This window comes from Aythya fuligula, chromosome 21, assembly GCF_009819795.1.
Source record: "Aythya fuligula isolate bAytFul2 chromosome 21, bAytFul2.pri, whole genome shotgun sequence".
Classification (NCBI taxonomy): domain Eukaryota; kingdom Metazoa; phylum Chordata; class Aves; order Anseriformes; family Anatidae; genus Aythya; species Aythya fuligula.
The window spans coordinates 1,460,001-1,477,107 of record NC_045579.1 but is presented as its reverse complement, the minus strand read 5'-3'; the positions used below and the strand labels follow the sequence as shown (position 1 = coordinate 1,477,107).

Genomic DNA, 17,107 nt, shown 5'->3' with positions numbered 1-17,107 from the left:
GGACAAGGGCAAGCATTTCTCCTGGTAGCTGGAGGATACAAAATGCCATCAGTAAGGTAAACAGTACTTTCTTCTGCAGTACAAACAGGTGCAATGTTGTGGGCAGAGAGCGCATTTTGTTCCTAGATGCTGTTAAAGACTCTTCAGGCCATCTCCCCTCTGACTCCACATCCATATCCATTCCCCTGGGACAGGCAGCTGCAGGACAGCACCTTCAGAAGAAGCACCATTTTCTTTCAGGTGGCCCTTTCCTTGTAGAAGAACACAGTTTTGCACACTGACCCCTGCAAGCAGGCAGCTAACAAACATCTTTGACTCTTCCCTCTCCTGTCTTTGCTCTCACGGCAAACTTCTCTCCCACTGAGTAAAAGAAGGGCCGTGACAGTCCTCATCCTTCTCGACTGGATGGGCAAAAGCTCCAACATACTCAGCTGTATCCAATGTCCTTCCTCTGTGCATGCAAGGCCAGAGTTTGCTATCACATCTGCAGCTGCTATCTGAAGCCCATGTCTTTTCAGTGATAATCAGGTCTAACTTGGTCCCTAAGAGGAAATGTAAATGTTGCTTGTGCCTGTGCCCATAATCTCCAGTCCTCATGCAGCAATTTACATTTACATTTTCCAAAGGTCCCAGGCTGGACAGACTTACATCCTGCCCCTGCTTAGCAGCAATCTGGCCTGCCTTGGCCCTGCTTTGGGAAGCCATCAGTGAGAACAGAAGGGTAGAGTGGGGTGGGGAAATCTGCTGTCTCTTTAATTTATGTTTATGATTTTTGTTTGTTTGTTTGTTTTTAAACAAGTTCGTATATTTGGTCCATAGGCCTTCTGTGGTCCCTATTATATCATCCTTAACGATCAGCTTGGTTATTCCTTCGTATACAACATTCACCAAATTTACACCAATGGAAAGAAAAGGAAACAAAATGAAACATTTCTTTTTTTTTTTTTTTACAAAGAAAAAAAAGATCAATTTGGCTTTGACTATGCCAGCTACCTAGATCAATGGAAAGTCCTTAAGTGTGGGCAAAATGCCATGGCCAGGTAGGTTAGAGGGAGGGCATGAACTCAGGGTTAATAAATGTACCCAACCCGTTGTCTCTGGCCACAGAAGTCAGGTCATTGAGGCCAGGCTTGCCTCTGAGTGCTCTGGGAGGAGCTGGATACTTGGAGACCCCTCCCCATCGTTTCTGTCTCCTTCACAGCTCAATTTGGTGCGAGGTGGAAGGGAATTGGGAAGGAGTAGGGTCCGGGTACAGGCAGATCTCTGGAAGGCTGGTGGTGTTTTCTCCAGTGGTACCAAGTTGCTGGAGTGGGTTGTTGGCACAGTCGGACTCTTCAGTAAGCTTGGCCTGTCTCTACTGGTAGGAGACCCAGAACAGCTGAATGTTCTCCCAGCTTCATCCTACGCTGTGTAGACAGGCTCACGTTCTTGGCCAAATAATCAACAGCAGCTGAAGTGGGGGAGGGAGGGGAAGGAGGGTGAGAAAACAGCACAACATGAGGATTAGCTTTTTGTAGAAATGAAGCATTTGACATCAAAGGATATGTAACCAATAGACCTTGCAGACTGACTCTTAGAAGAGAGGCCTAATTCAGTGGTTGTCCCAGGCACAAGGGTCCTGTTATACTCCTAGGAAGGAGTGAAAACAGTCCTGCTAGAAAAAAAAGACAGGGTTAAGCACTGCTGTGGAGTGCAGTGTGATGCTGCAGTCCCTCAAATCTCTCCATGGACCTACTGAGAAGAGCTAAAATTCTACTTCTACTATGGAAAATGGTGTTTCGAGAGGAGCTGCCTGAAGATGGGCCTGATCAGAAAGCCAGCAGGATCAGACCTCCAACTTCACCTCCCTGTGCCACCTGCAAATCCAAGCCCTGCATGCAATGATGCCAGTGTAAATGGCTGCAAAGATTTCAGTGGGACCTCCCCAGTCTGGATGGGGCTTGAATCTGACTCACCCACTGCATGCTGACTCATCTCCATGAGCTCTGTTGCCTGCCTTCACCCTTCCTTCCTACAGGAAACTGCTTTGTTTTGGTGAGAAATGCAGCCACAGCTCCTGAGGCAGTGCGTGAATCTACATCCCAGCTCGCCTGACTGCCCCGTGGTCTGAGGGGGATGAGGAGCAGGGCAGGATGGTGACATTGCTCATTAGCTGAGCTTCAGTCAAAGTCTCTCCCTTTCACTAGCTTTAATGTCTCAAATTAGATTAATAAGGAGCTGGCAGGAGATGTACAATCAGTGCCAATGAGTAAACAAATTTCAGCCATCAACGTCTTGTCAGATGCCTGCCCCAGAGGAGGTCCCTTCTAGACACAAATTCTTATTAGAGTTGTCATATCTATTAGAATTCCTTTCACGCTTCTGCGTTCCAGCACCGGCATCATTAACACAGCTCCGGCCTTTGGGAACCACAAGGACCACATTAATCTGGCATCTCTGCTCCTCACCGGCTGGGATAGCACAGGCTGGCATGCTGGAAGCAAGCAGGCTCATCTCAGGGTAGATTATATGGAAGCACGGCTTCTACTGGTAGCAGGGTCCTTTCAGATCTGAGTTGGGCACTTGGGGATGGCATGCTGGCTGGTGCTCCCCATGGACTGGGATCCTGGAGTAGCTTGTCTCAAGCACTGGTCTCTATCAAGTTGTGTGATGGTGTATCCAGCTTCAGGGAGATACCTAGGATTAGAGTCTGGGAAAGACCCTATGCTATGGCTCTTGTCCAGACCTTATCAGTTTAGTCCCCTGATATTTCAGGTCATGACATTAAATAATGACTTTGAGAAGCTGTATGTAAAGAGGGAATTCACTCCTCAGGCATGTGTGTGTGGTTGTGCCTCTTTTCTTGCTGGTGCCTGTGCTCTGGGTGAATTTGAATGCATAATTGGGAAAGGAGGGAGAGCAAGGTGAATGGTTGGAGCTGTTCATACTGCTCTTGGCTGTACCCAGCAAAACGGAAATTTGATGGCAACCCTATCCTCCTGAAAAAAAACAAAAAACAAAACAAAAAAAAACCACCACCCACTTTCAACTCTCAATACTGCTTTTTGTTCCTAAATTCCTGTGGGAAGAGTTAAAAGGCACCAGGGCATCCCACACCAGAAGTCAAAGTTATGTTTTGTTGGTTTAATACAGGGGAAGCCAAAAAGGCTTATGATTTTTTTTATTTTTTTTATTTTTTTTTTTTGCCACATCACAGAATGAAGAAATACATAGTTTGAACTTAGCATCAATAAATAATGCCTTTATGGAGGTCATCTCACACTGATCAGCATTCAAAGAGAAGCAGTGAAGAATTAAACCTGGAAGGAGTTAGAAATATCTGCTAAATTCAAGATGCACCGAGAAAGACAAGAAAAAAATTTCTTATATGAAGGTCAACTTCATGTAAGTGCCTGCTCTAGCAGGACTAATTAGCAATGAAAACTGTTTCCTCAAATAGAGGTTATTATAAATGGAGCTCATTATAGGAAATGTTTGTAGTGAAGCAGACATATATTGCCTGAATTTACCTGTACGTATAAATACCTATACATATACATGCACACATGGAGAATTTGCTGCTTAACATAGATCCCATGTTAGAACAACTACAGTTGGCTTGTGCTGCAGCTGCCGTGCAAATTCTTAGCAGCTTTATGTGTAAAACTTGCTGTCATGCTGGGTGTGACTCCAGTTCCCTGCACTGCAGAGCAGCAGCATTCTAGACAGTGCGTGGTGGTTTCTCACCTACCTTCCTCGCTCGAGCATGAATCCTTCATGACTAGCTACCTAGAGGTCTGTGGGCATGGGACACATCTGGACTAATTCTGTTGACCACACAAGGTTTGCTGTTAGTAGCCTGGGATTTTTAGCTCCTGTGATTACTAACAGAAAAATACTCCTGCTCCAAACCGAGCCCAGTGGGCTCTATACTGGACTTCTAAATCGAAAAGAGGGAGCTGTGTGACAGAAAGCAGGAAAGGGAGGCAAATAGAACAACTTAAATAGCACTGGGTGAGTAGCTCTTCATGAGCACAAGGAGAGGCCCAAGTAAAATTCCTGCAGCAACCAAGACAAACCCTTCTTTCTCTTTCCCTCTCCTTTGCTGGTTGTTCTTTCTCAGAAAATGTAGATCGTCCTCCTTATTTTATTTTTTACACACATGGGTGTGACTAACGTCTTGCCTAAGGGAATCTTTATTGGAAATACATGGTATTGGAATTTGTTTAAGATTTTTATCAATAGCACGTGTGTCCAGCCTCACATTCAGAAGCGAGGGGAAGGTCAAGGGGTCACAGATCAAACTCCCGAAAAACAAAAAAAGGAGGGGTGGGGGGAAGCTACTATTGATCCCGTCTGCCGCCACAGCCGGTTCTCATTTAGCTGTAGAAGTTAAAGACATTAAAGGGCTGTGACGGAGAGGGGAATAAAAAGCCACAGCCAAATGGAAAGAAAGGTCACTGAGGACAAGCTATGGGCAAGCAGGAGTGCTCCAGGAGGAAGAGGATGCACCTTTAACCCTCCGCGGATCACTCTCTCACAACACCATACTTATTATTAGTTTAACACTGGCAGGTGAGCCCTTTGCCAGGCTTTCTGGAGGAGAAACAGACCCTCCAAGGGCCTCACTGCCTTCCAGGTCTGAGCTTTGGGTTCGGGATTACAGTTCCAGCCTCACTTCAGTCTTAGTAGAACCACAGCCCAGTTGACAGGCACTGGCTTAATGGTTTTTGTAGCAAAAGCTGAGTGTGGACCCAGCCCTTACATTATGGAGGGCAGGGGAGGAAGCAACATACATTGCTCTACATCACTAAGGGATGGCATTAAAATCCCAGTTTTCCTTTGGCTGAACAGGATGAACATTGTAGGGCTTTCGGAGAAGCAAGAACTGGAGATGGGGGAGGGAATAGATCTGGGAATTCCTGTTCTTCTTTACTAATAGAAATGTTTTTACCTAAAATATTTTAATTAGGAATTTTGAATTGGACTGTAAGGGTTCTGGGAGCAATCTCTCTATGCGAAGCAAGCTCCAACTATCTGGTGACTAGATTCCCTTTTTCTCTCTAGATGGACAAATTTCCATGCAATCCCTTCCAAAACAATAGCCGTACCTTCACAGGTCCCCTCCCTCTCCTGTCATATACCCTGCACAGAGGAATTAGGAATACATTCAGCACACTTACTTTGTCCATACTGTCCATATTGGTAGCCAGCCACTGGGTCCACACTGTAACTGGTAGTGCTGTAGGTGGGAGGACAGTAAGACTGCGAAGTTGGGAGGCTGTCCACGGACTTGATGGAGTCACTCCGCTGGCTGCAGCTGGCAGAGATGGAGTTGGTAGTGTCCAAGCCACCGTGAAGGGGAGAGATGGAGAAGTCAGCCTGGGGCTGTGGAGGAACCCCACTGGGGTTGCTCAGGATGCTCATCACCTGGAGAAACACAGGAGACAACACACCATCATCCAGAGGAGAAAGGACGTGCATACCTTCATGCATTCCAGGGAGAGGCTATCTATGTATACTGGTGCTTGATCAGTATAATATGCTGTATCAATATAGGTTTAACTCAGATGGAAAATGAAGGCCTGCTTTCACCTAAGACAGACCCCACATTTGGCTCCCCTGTGCTTAACGCTTTATATGAAAGACATTCCTAACAGGTAATGGAGAGGTTGCTTTGTGGCACACTCAGTCTTTGGTCTGTTTTTTGCTGCCCTCTGAACAACATTGACTGTGCTGTTCAGAATGAACGCTAGAGAAAGGAATAAAGCAAGGAGAAACCTGCTCAACATGCTGCCGTGAGCTAGCACATCCTCCCTTCCTATGCACAGCCCTCACAGAAGAGGGGACCCATGAGATATCAAGCCATGATCTGCATTTTGAAAAAGGGACTCTGAAGACAGCCACTGTCTTTGGAAGTCTGAATGGTTTGTGAAGGTCCCTAACTGAGCCAGACACAAACCCTTCCTGGTTTGGATGCAGATTCTGCAGTAGGGACTGAAATGTCAAAGCTCTCTTTACCCTCAAAAATCTGCATTAAAGGATAACTAGTCCCAGTTCAGCTCATTTCAGTATAGTGCTTGGTTTTAAAATGTAATTAAATTTGCACACAAGCTATCTTCCTGCTTAGAGACCTGAAACAGATGAACTTTTTTTTTTTTTTTTTTTTTTTTTTTTTTTTACTTTTTTTTCCCCCCACAAAAATGCCAGATTTGTTCCTGTGGGTGAGTTTGAGGTAAGCTGCTGCCTACAGGCCTTCACACCAGTGCCCTGATCCCGCCAGCGCTTTAATGCAATTGCCTTCTGCAATCAGCAAAATGACCCTCGGGCTGCCAAGTTAAGAGTGTAAAGAGTTTGCAGGAGCGGGGCTGCGGCGAGGGAAGGAAGGGAACTCCTGATGCCTCTCGTTGATCTCTGCCGGCCGCCGCAGGCGTGCCTGGCTACATTTGTGCTGGGGAGAGGTGGGGGGAGAGGGGACAGCCTGTCACCTCGGGGGGCCAGGCCAGCGCTCAGATGCCGAGCGGCTGAAAATCTCCGAATTTAGCATAACCTTATTGACATCAATTAAAGTGGCAAATTGGAAATATTTGGAGCCTGGCAAGTGGTAAAATGAGCCCTTTATCCCCCACCAGCGGCCTGGTGAGCTATTGTGCGGAGGATACATTCTCTGGAAGGACACAAGAGGGGTTGTATAGAGCGGCGTCTCCCCTTCCTCCTCACCCCGACACCTTCCCCATCCCCTCCTCCCTCACCTTCCTGCTGGAGCAGAGGCTTAGGCTTGGCGCTGGCCTTTGCTTTCTAAAGCTTCTCCTCCCCCCCGGAAGGGCTCCGGAGTCTTGCCATGATGCTTTGCCTTGATGTGATGCCACCTCCCGGCTCAGCTGGCCTGAGACCCTTCCCAGGCATTTGTCTGGGAGGGGGATTTGGAAGCAGGGGTGGCTGGACCCCTGCGGAGCAGGAGGTGGTAGGGAGGTACTGCGGAGGGGGGAGTTAAAAAGCCTGGAAAATCAGGCTTACTCTGACCACTGGGTTTGCCTGCAGTTAGGTGCAGAGATGCAGGAATAAGCTTTGAACAAAAAGCACAGTGTTGGCAGCATGGAGCTCAGAAAAAGTTCACTTAACCTTTCCTCCTTCAGGTTTTTCAGCCTGCACTGAGCTTAGGGTTTCCTACTGGTCCCCAAAAGTTAAAACCATCTTAGCTGTTTCAAGAACCAGGGCAGACTCTGCTCCAACAGAGCCTAAATTACCTCTAGCCCTCCAGACCCTCCAGGCACAGCTTCTTAATCACACCAATGAGGCCTCGTGGTATCTAGATGAACTTGTTCAGTCACAACTGTTCACAAAATGTGCCCGTGGAACTCCTTGCCCCATGACAGCACAAAGACTGACATACAGGGAGATGAAGAAAGGAAATTGCATTTAAATATGCAATACTGAGTGGATTAATATGAGAATAGGGCTGTCAGGATGGATGTAACATAAACCTCTCTGCCTCAAGGCTTATGCAGCAGGGAAATCATGGGAGTGTAGCCTGAATGTAGTTTTCCAGCTGCTAAGTTGTTTGTAACCTTCCACTAAAGCTGGGTCATGAACTTTGATCTGTCTCAGCTACGAATCCTCCCTCTCTGCCCCTCAGTGCTGCTGACTGCAGACATACCTCCTAGCATCAGCCTCGCCTGGGCTGTTGGTGTCACGCCCTGCACCGCCTTGCCCCCATGGATATCCAGGACACTCATGAATGTGGCAGCCACAAAACATCATTGGACTTCATTTGCAAGCAGAATCAGATGTTTAAAACAATAAACATCCTTCTTGCATGTACTAATACACAGACGCAGGAATTGTGAGTTATTTTGGGCAAGCTCCAGCTTGGGCAGCACTAAGTAGGAACATTTTGATGCTCCCTCCGTGAGCTGTCCAAGTCTGGCAGGGCTGCTGGACTGCAGATTTGGTGCATGCACTGCAAACCTCTGCAGGTGCAGGAAGAAATCATGCACTAGAAAACAACGGGCTACTGGAACCTCAGAGACTGGAGGGCTTTCTAGTGCTCTCTGTCTTGGCCATCTCCCCAAAAAGAGTCAGCTGCTTTATATTACTCAGGAAAAATATAAAGGTCTTAAAGAAAGCAGAAGTCATATTAACACTTCCGCTAAGGCCTTTTTAAAAAGAAAAGGGGTTGTAAAGTAATGTTGGTAAATGAAACCCAGATTCACACTCTTTAAAGTGAGAGGAGCTGAGACTGGAGAAGACACTTGCACAAATCCTACTAAAGACAGTAATTGGCTTTAGTCAGTCAGAATCAGGACTGGTTTCTAATCCTGGCTCTGCTACTGACTCGCAAGGGCTTGTGCGAGTCACTTAAGCTAGGACTCAACTCAACTGCCCTTAGCCACGTGAAGTTAAGTTTCTAGTCTCTTCTAATCCTCCAGAATCCCTCTACAGAGAGACTGACACTTCTAAGGGACAGTTCACCCTGATCTAAGACCCCTTTCATAAAAAGATGGTCTTTATTACCCTCTGGAAATGCACTGTGAGACACAAGGATGCTGATATTTCATCATGATGATACCAGGGTGGTGAACGGACATGTAAGCGAGCAGAGGTCAGAGAGAGGGGGTGCTGGAGGGTGAGTGTGAGATGCACATCCCTGCTGGATGCTCCCACAGGGGTAGGGTGGCTGTGTACTGCAGACCAGCTGTGATACAGGCTCAGCGGAGCCAGGAGCCCCAAAGAGCCAGTTCCCTCCTCAACAAGGCTGACCGTGGGAAACATCTGCCTTTTCCAGGCACACTGAGCAATTTGGGACTGCCAGCCACCCCCCTCCCCCTGACTCTGTTTGCACAAGGACAGCATCTGATCTTCCCCACCCCAGGACATGAAGGTGTCAGAAATAACAAGAGCAAACCACAGATTTCTACTCCCCCTTTGCTCTGCAGCCGCCCAGCATGGATAACCCTACATGAGCCCTTCAGCCTCGGCAGGCCAGCATTATCTGACTTCTTGTTTCAGCTGGATAAACTCATTTTCCAGGCAACTTTTGAACTTAGGGAAGTCTGAGGCATCTGGAGAAATACCCTCCTCAAGAATGCAAAGTCCTTTTACCTTTTCTTTTTGACCTTGCTTTCTTATAATTTATTACTTCTTGGTGCATTATCATCACTAACTAAAAATCAATACCCACTTCACATCTGTAAGGTTTTATCTGGAGGGAAATCTGCTACCTGTCCATCACAGTGACTGACAGCCTTCCCTTTCCCCTCCCTCTCATCGGTTGTCTCTCTCCCTTTCCCCATCTCCTTTCCCTCTGCTGCTGTCCCAAATCAGTCACAGGCTTGGCGTGGGCTTGCACTTTAGGCTAAGTCAATAACAGCCACAGTGCTAGGGGCCTTCGGCCTTGTTCCTACCCTTTCCGGAGGTCATTTGTCATGGGGGAGAGAGGATACAGGTCTCGATGTGTTGGGGAGACCAAGGTTAATGAACAAAGACCCTCATGGATGAAAGAGCCAGCCCCCCCTCCCTTGCCTCCTGCTGCTGCTGCCCTCCCCACCCTCATCTCTGCAGCTCCCCCCTGTCCCCCCCCATCCCCCCCCCCGGGACGTTTCATCACTCTCTCCCATACTTTAAAAGAGTTAAAAAAATGTAATTAATTCCCTCCATTTCTGAGCTGGCCCTCAGGGCCTCTGGCCATGGAAACTGTAGCAGGGGAAATGTGCACCCTTTATGATAAACGAATGTGGCTTTGGAAAGGCAAGTGCAATTAGGGCCTTCAATCTGTGCAATCAGGCCTTCAGATTTTAGGTTTGGAGGTTGGGGGGGCAGGAGGGGCTCGAGGGACAGACAAGTGATAGGGAGAGATACTGCTCAGATAGAGAAGGGTGTGTGCGTGTCAGGGAGGGGTAAGGGGGGATAACAGGTTGGTCTGATAACAAAACCTTGCCCCTGCAGACCTGGCTGCTGGACGGCCTCTCTGGCCAAGATCTCCATGGGATGTACAGGGATGGTCTGGGCCATGTTGGACAGGCTTCACCTCCTCAGAGTCCCCACATCTCCTGCCCTGCATCACTGGTTTGCTCTGGGCTTGCAGAGATGCCCAGCCAACAGGCATCAGGCCCTGAGACACTGCAGACTTGCCATCTACCCTCAAGTGGTGCTGCACTATCTCATGACCAGGAGGACGCAGAGACATTGTAAGATCAGATCCAAAAACCAGAGTGATTGGGAGGCAGGAGCCTGTGGACAGCATTTTCTGGAGTGACTCCCAATGCTGCGTGTCTCTGGTTTTGTGCACCTGATTTGACACAGCGTAAAGCATCCAAAATCAGAGGCTGCCTTAGAAAAATGCTGCATTTAGAAATTGCTGAGCCTGGCTAAGTTCTGAATAAAGGGAAGACGTAATCATCTGCAACTAGCTGAAGGGTGTTAACTCCAAAGAAGCTGCCGGGTAGTCCCAAAGGAATGCAAACTGGATACCAGGCGGCAACTGAAAAGGACAAAGCAGAGGAAGGGTCTCCTGGCAGTTGGCAGTATTTCTGAGGCTGTGGTACTTTTTCCCTAGGAAGAGGTAGAAATCCTGTCTTTGGGAAAGGCTGGAAACACAATTGGTTTGAATATTTAATCCTAATCAGAAACATTTAGGAAATTCTGCTGTGAAGAATCTGTTTGTAGGCTGAAATCTCTCTTTGTTGCAGATTCTGTGGGGACAACTTTTACACCAGTTAGCAGGGGATGAATATCTGACTGATATTCACACTCGTGCTTTCCCAGTACGACTATGTGCCTGACAGTCATGTTGGGAAAGGTGTTAGGTCTTTTGGTTTTATACTGTGTGGAGCAAGCTGCCAGTGCACTGTGAGCTCCTCTGTGAGAGGTTGGTCTCTGTCATTCATGGTCGATTCAGCTTCTGCTTTGGGGAGGTCATGTGCTGTCCTCAACATCTGTTCTTAGCTACTTGGTGGGGACCCAGCTTAATCTTTTGCATCTTTCCTTTGCAGTCTTTTCAGCTAATCTTTTCCTTCTCTCTTGCAGAAGGCACCTTTCCTCATATTAATGCTTTTTGATCTCTGTGGATTCATTTTCACTTGGTGGGAATAGGAAGAGCTGATTATTCTATACATATATTAAATAGAAACAAAATGAAGAGGTGACTGTAAGACTACTGAAAGACGAAGAAAGAGTTGGGAGGAGATAAATAGTTTCCCCAAAGATCTTCACTTGAAAGGAGGATAAATATATGCAAATATGCCCCTAGGTAGGACTAAAATGACTTATGTAGCAATCACTAACAGTGCACTCACAAAGCCAAGCAATTAATTTTGAATATTTTCTAAATCACTAGACCCAGCTGAGTTGTATCCCAATATGCCAATCCAGTAAGTGTACCCATTAAATTTGATTTTGCAGTCAGGCCAAGAAGCAGGACAGTGCTTCACATTTTTTGTGCTTAGAAAATATCTGATTTGTTCAGTCTAATAGCATTTCCAAATAAATTTTGGGGCTTGAGGAGTGAACTTGACATTAAACTTCCTTACCTTCACTGACTTCAAGCACAATCCTGATTCACACTGGCATAAATGAGCAATGACTGACTCTGTACTTCCACTTTGGTGTGGGTTAAAGAAAGCTGGTGCTCCACTGCCCCAGCTTTACCTCACTAGTTTAGCATGAGCAGCCTCTGAACAGACTCCATCCAATGCCCACCGGTCTGAACAGCAGAAGGAATGGAAACAAATATCACATCCTAGAAGATTTGGTTTTATTTCAACTCAACATAAAATTTAATAGTGCCTTTTAAATAGAATTTGAAACATCAGGAGTGAAATCTAAGCTCCAGTGAGGTATGTGGGAGTTCAGCCATTAATTTAAATGGGGCATTTATTTTGCTGTAGGATTTGGTTGTATTATAAAAAGCATTTGATGTAAATGGCTTCATCTAGCCCAGCACTTACAATCAACCCATCAGCATGTTACCTGAGCATCAGATGAGGATTTCTAGTGCTGAGAGTGCTGAGGAGAATGGTGTTATAAATAGGAGCTAACAGAATCTTACAAGCTTTAGATAATTCCTCATCAATCCGAATTCCATGGCTTTGTTTTGTTTTGTTTTGTTTTGTGTTTGAGAGGCAGATATGCTATTGATTGAAGGAATGCTTATGGTCTTCTCTGACTGGAGTTTCTTATAAGGCGAGAAGAAGTAGAAATATTTGCTTCCTATTCTAATCAATGTTATTGCAGTTGGTGTATTTACATTGAATAGATGCAGATAAAATGGCCATACCCCCCAAAATGTTCATCACAAATGGCAAAGGATTGCTGTGGAAGGACTCCAGGGCTGCTGTTGTATAGCAGTGATGTTTCATTTACGTAACCTTTTCCACTCCAGTGGAAAATGTGTGGAGACAAGTGAAATGACTTTCCCAAGGCCACACAAAGTGGATCGGAACCAGAGCCAGGAGCAGAATGCAATGTTTCTGAATCCTTTCTGGTAAGTATGGGACAGACCATACTGGACCCCTTCAAAGTGATCAGAAACAGTTACTACAGGTCTGTGCTTGAACTGTGATACGGTTTGCCAGTGAACAGTAAAACCAGAAATATTGTCAATGCCTTTCAGTGACTTAAAACATCTGAAGGATGTTTCAGCACAATAGGGGAGTAGTCTAGGACACAGCAGGTGAAACTGAGATGAGCATTTGTGTCCTAAGACGACCCTGGTCACTTGATGGATGACAATCTGCCACACACTCAAGATGGAGAGGGCTTGGGGAGATGCTGGTGATGAGATGGAGCTGGGGATGCAATGGTGAGCTGCAGCAAAGCAGGCCAACGCAGGCTGCACAAGGGGAGGATTAGAAAAAAAAGGCGATGGGAAGTTATTACCTGATTGTTCAAGGCTATGGTGAGGTTCCACCTGGAGCACTGCATCTTGTTTTGGGCACCCTGCTTCTGTAGAGATGTACAAATTATGGAGAAGGTCTAAAGAAAAGTTTCTAAGCTATACAAAAGAATGGGAAGGTCTTAGCTGTAATGGTAAGAGAAATTGCTTAACCCGGGATGGGCTAGAAAGAGAAATGGGCTCTTCTTGCAGTGGAAATACCATAAGGAAACCAGAAGTACCATGGGGTTATACATCCAGTAAGGGCTATAAGGAACTTTGCAGCAGAAGTGTAATTTGGAGGGAAGAGGGCAGGCATCACTGTGAATAGGAACCACTTGATCTAGAAACAGGAGCTGCTATCCCTTGTGATAGGGCACCAAATTCTACTATCACTTCTGTAAAAACAGATGCTAAAGTTTCTAAAACTCTGGATAACCAGAGAGGAAACAAAAAGACATGCTGTGCTAGCATAAGCTGTTGGAGTTAAAGGGAGGTTCCAGTTCTATGGCTTTCAAATTCATTAATGAGAAAAATCAAAAGACAGGACTCACCCCTTTCAGAAACAGGAGAGACTCAAGCCTGCAGGCTAACTAGTGCTGTGCCATGTTGAAACTGTCGGGGTTTGATTTTCAGGCACTGCTGAATATTTCTTGTCTGAAAATGGGCTGTTTGTGCTTTACATCAACATCTTTATTTGCTTTATGTTACCTAAGCTTGAAGTGTTTTTTCCTGATTAAATTTTTGTAATTGCTAAGACACTTTATAGAGAAAACCAAAAGAAAGTCGGTGCTTCCCAAATGTGCTGGGTGGTGATCTAAGCCACCCCATCTTCCTTATTTCCAGGTAGTTAACCGCACTAAAAAAAAACAAAACAAAACAAAACACAAGCAAACTCTACCCTAATTCTGTTTTACTCCAGAAAATGTTTCCATGTTTCCCAGTGAAGACCAAGTGAATACACTGGAAAGGAAAGCCTCCATGGGAAAATTGCTTTGTTGAGATATGGAGCATCTCTGGGCACCTTTACAGAGGGTATTAATTGCAGGAAGATGAATCTTGCTTGTGGCATTTTGGAACTCACAAAATCATCTCAAATGAGAAAGCAGAAAGGCACAACCATGGAAAAATGGAATTCCTGAACATTTTCAAGCCTTGGGAAGGACCCAGCTTAGGTTTGGCTTTGGAAATGGGTTGGGTTGGGGATCCTTGTGTCTTATTTTGCAACTATCAATCCAGTTCTGGGTAATCTCAGACATGCTGATGACAGGTGGGGAATGAACATTTTTCAGGTCTGGGTGAGAGATTTAAAATACCAAGAAATAAACAAACACATACAAAGGTTTCCTACCATATCAGCCCTAAACCTATTGCTGTGCATCTGCCTGACATGAACAATGGCAGGATGGGGAGATCATGCAGTATAGCTAAGTCCCAGCAAATTAAAACTGTTTTATGAACTTCTGTCATTCCCCACTGAGCCGGCTCTCCTGTCAGCAGCCCCACACCAGCAGAGACTAACAAAGACAAGCCAAAATTCACAGAAAGGTCTCCTTTTCCCCTCCTCCCTTTCCATTTCTCTCCCTCGCTTTATTTATTTATTTTCCCATTTCCCAGCTAAGCTGATCTGTGCTCGCTCACTATCACAACCCCCTGCGGACACTGGTAATGGAGTGCGGGTGCTGACTTACTGCTTCGAAACAAGATTTCCTGAGATCCTTTGAGCCTGCTCCATGCCCCCCCTCGTCTGCTTTTCTCTCTCTGTCTCTTTCTTTTTGGAGAGTGGAGGGGAGCCTCTATAAATGTGAAAGGAGCTGCACTACAAAGAAATCCCCGAGTGGCATATCCCAGCCCCAGGCGAAACTGCTTGGTGCACTGATAGTCCTGCGTATCTGCTGGAGGACTCCTCTTTCTCTTCCCCTCCCTCTTTCTCTGATCAATCGAGGGCTGTAATCAGTTAAGGTCCAGCTTAGCTGCAGTGTAAGATACACCAGTTAAGCAAAGCCAATGCCTCCAGGGTTCCCACCGTAAATACGGAGAGGTCATGGGGAGATTAAATAACCCTGATAAGTTCAGCAAGTGCAGTGCTAGCTAGGCGCGCACCAAACACTTAATAACTTGAGCTGGCAGAAGAATGGAAGAAGGAAAATCAGAAGTGCTTCCTAATCCCAGCTCCTCTGCTGCTTGTTCACTTCCTCTCCCAGTTCCCAGCCTTCCGGAGGAGGGTCGGTGCCTTTTTTAAGGTGAGGGTTTCTCTTTTCACCTCACCCCAATAAATGAACAATCCCCTGGTACTGTCCAAGAGTGCAGGGATGAATTTGTAAAGTCAGGACCTCGCCTTCCCTCACCTGCAGGAAAACGACAGCTCCTGAATCCAGGGAAATGCCTCCTGCAGCCCTACGCAGTGTTATGTGCTTTCCCCTTGGACTTCTCTCTGCTGCTAGGGAGCAGTGTGGGATTTTTAAAGACAGGGAACTACTTGCTTTTGCCAAACATGAGCCCCAAACCTTTTAGGATCTGAACGGTGGGACAATGGAGCTGTGTCCACCATGGTCTGGAGCCAATGGTGTGGAGGCATTAGTGCAAATAAAAAGGTGAGAAGACAGAAGAAAGTTGGTATCTTTGCTGAGAACAGTAACTTAAATAAAGGATTACCCTTACAGTTATGATGTTCTAGCACAACAACCTTTTCCTTTTTTTTTTTTTTTTTTTTTTTTTTAATGGTAAATCTTTTCCTTCCTCTCCATAAATGCCCATTTTCAGAGATGGCCCAGGAAAAATTGAGCCCTTTGTATCCGTTATTTATAATCACCTTTACACTAAGTTAATCACCTTTATACTAAATTCATGCTGTGCTGGATCCAAGTAGCTTATATTTTCATAATGCACTTCTTGAAGAGGCTGGGGATGCTTGGGCTGCCGAGGGGACTTTGCTGTGTAGGATAAGCTACTGTCTGCTTCTGTTTCAGAAATGCCAGAGCTCATTTCTGCCCCTCAGACATGAGAAATCTGGCAGGATTTGGTGACTACCAAATCCTCCCCCAAATTCTACCTGGTCTTAATCCTGAGCAAGTGACTGGCTGAACACAACATGAGGTTTGGAGCCAAACAGCACTACATCAGCTCCCATCTAATTGGACATTGGCCCACTAGGCATTACTGATAGGGAAAAAAAACCAAACATGTAAGATTTATTAAAAACGATGCAGACGCACAAAGAGCAGAACAAAATCTTTAACCAGAAGTGATAAGAAAGCCCTAAAGGATTTGAGTTTAGATAAGTATCCCTCTTTGAGTCCTCCAGCTCTCTAAAAGCTATTTGGACTGGAGTTTTCCTGTGGTGTTATAGGTGCTTACTTAAGCAGGGGATGAGATTACCTCTTCCCCGGGTGTTTCAGCATTTCTGCACCTGGGGTCTGCTGAGGAGCAGCACAAAACTTGATCAGTTTGCAATGGTTATTTGATTAGCCATCACAAACAGGTGAAGCCTTGGAACAATAAAGTATAAAAATAAAAGAAACTCCTGGGGTAATGCATCATTAATTGTGTCTCTTTCTTATTTATCTAGCACAATTCAGTTCAATTGTGGCTATGTCTGGCAGCACTCCAAAATAAAGTATTTTTTACAATTATAATACAAAGCCACTGAGAAGCACTCTCAAACATCAGAGTAGTAAAATGCTTACCTTTAAAACCTTGCTTTTCCTATTAACATTGTTTACTGCCTTGAACTAAGTGACTTTTAAGAAGAAAAATATATGTTGATGAAAAGTAGCTGTCTGCTGGCAAAACTATACCCGCACCAAAGGGAAGGGTCAGTACCTCATTAAAACTAAACCTCTTCCAAAAGAAAACAGTAACACGTTTACTAAATGGGTACATAAACCAAAACATTCCTTGCTCTCCAGTACAAATGCAAGGAACTTTGTACATTAACCCCACAACTCCTGACCGAGCTACAAAATCTCTTTTAGGAAAATATCTTGACTGAAAGACTTGAAAATGGCAAATCTTCCAAGGTGCTGAGTCAAGTTGTGCCCCTCGCCCGTCCTCCTCCCTGTGGAGCCAAGAGGAAGAGTAAAGGTATCACACCCTTGCATTACTTGAGCGGAGTTTTTAAGGCATCTCCTGCATGCAGAAGTTTAAATCACACAAGCCACTGCTGATCCAGAGATAAATGGTGGAAAAGGGATTAGAGATACTTAGCGGAGGAGAGGGAAGACTCAGGAAGGGCTGATTATTTTAAAGATATGACTA

The 17,107-nt window shown here is 45.6% G+C and overlaps 1 protein-coding gene across 3 annotated transcripts in view; it reads right to left on the bottom strand.

Moving 5' to 3' along the window:
* Positions 1-1,334: 1,334 nt before the first annotated feature.
* Positions 1,335-17,107, bottom strand: part of PAX7 (paired box 7) — a 99,313-nt gene continuing 83,540 nt past the window's right edge. For 2 of the 3 annotated variants that reach the window (XM_032201520.1, XM_032201521.1), the window contains exons 8-9: positions 5,163-5,409; positions 1,335-1,450 (exon numbers count right to left, since the gene is read on the bottom strand). In XM_032201520.1, the coding sequence (XP_032057411.1) occupies positions 1,335-1,450; positions 5,163-5,409 (363 nt within the window). Of the gene's footprint in view, positions 1,451-5,162; positions 5,410-12,855; positions 12,922-17,107 lie in introns of all 3 variants that reach the window. The other variant, XM_032201519.1, reaches the window with a different exon arrangement.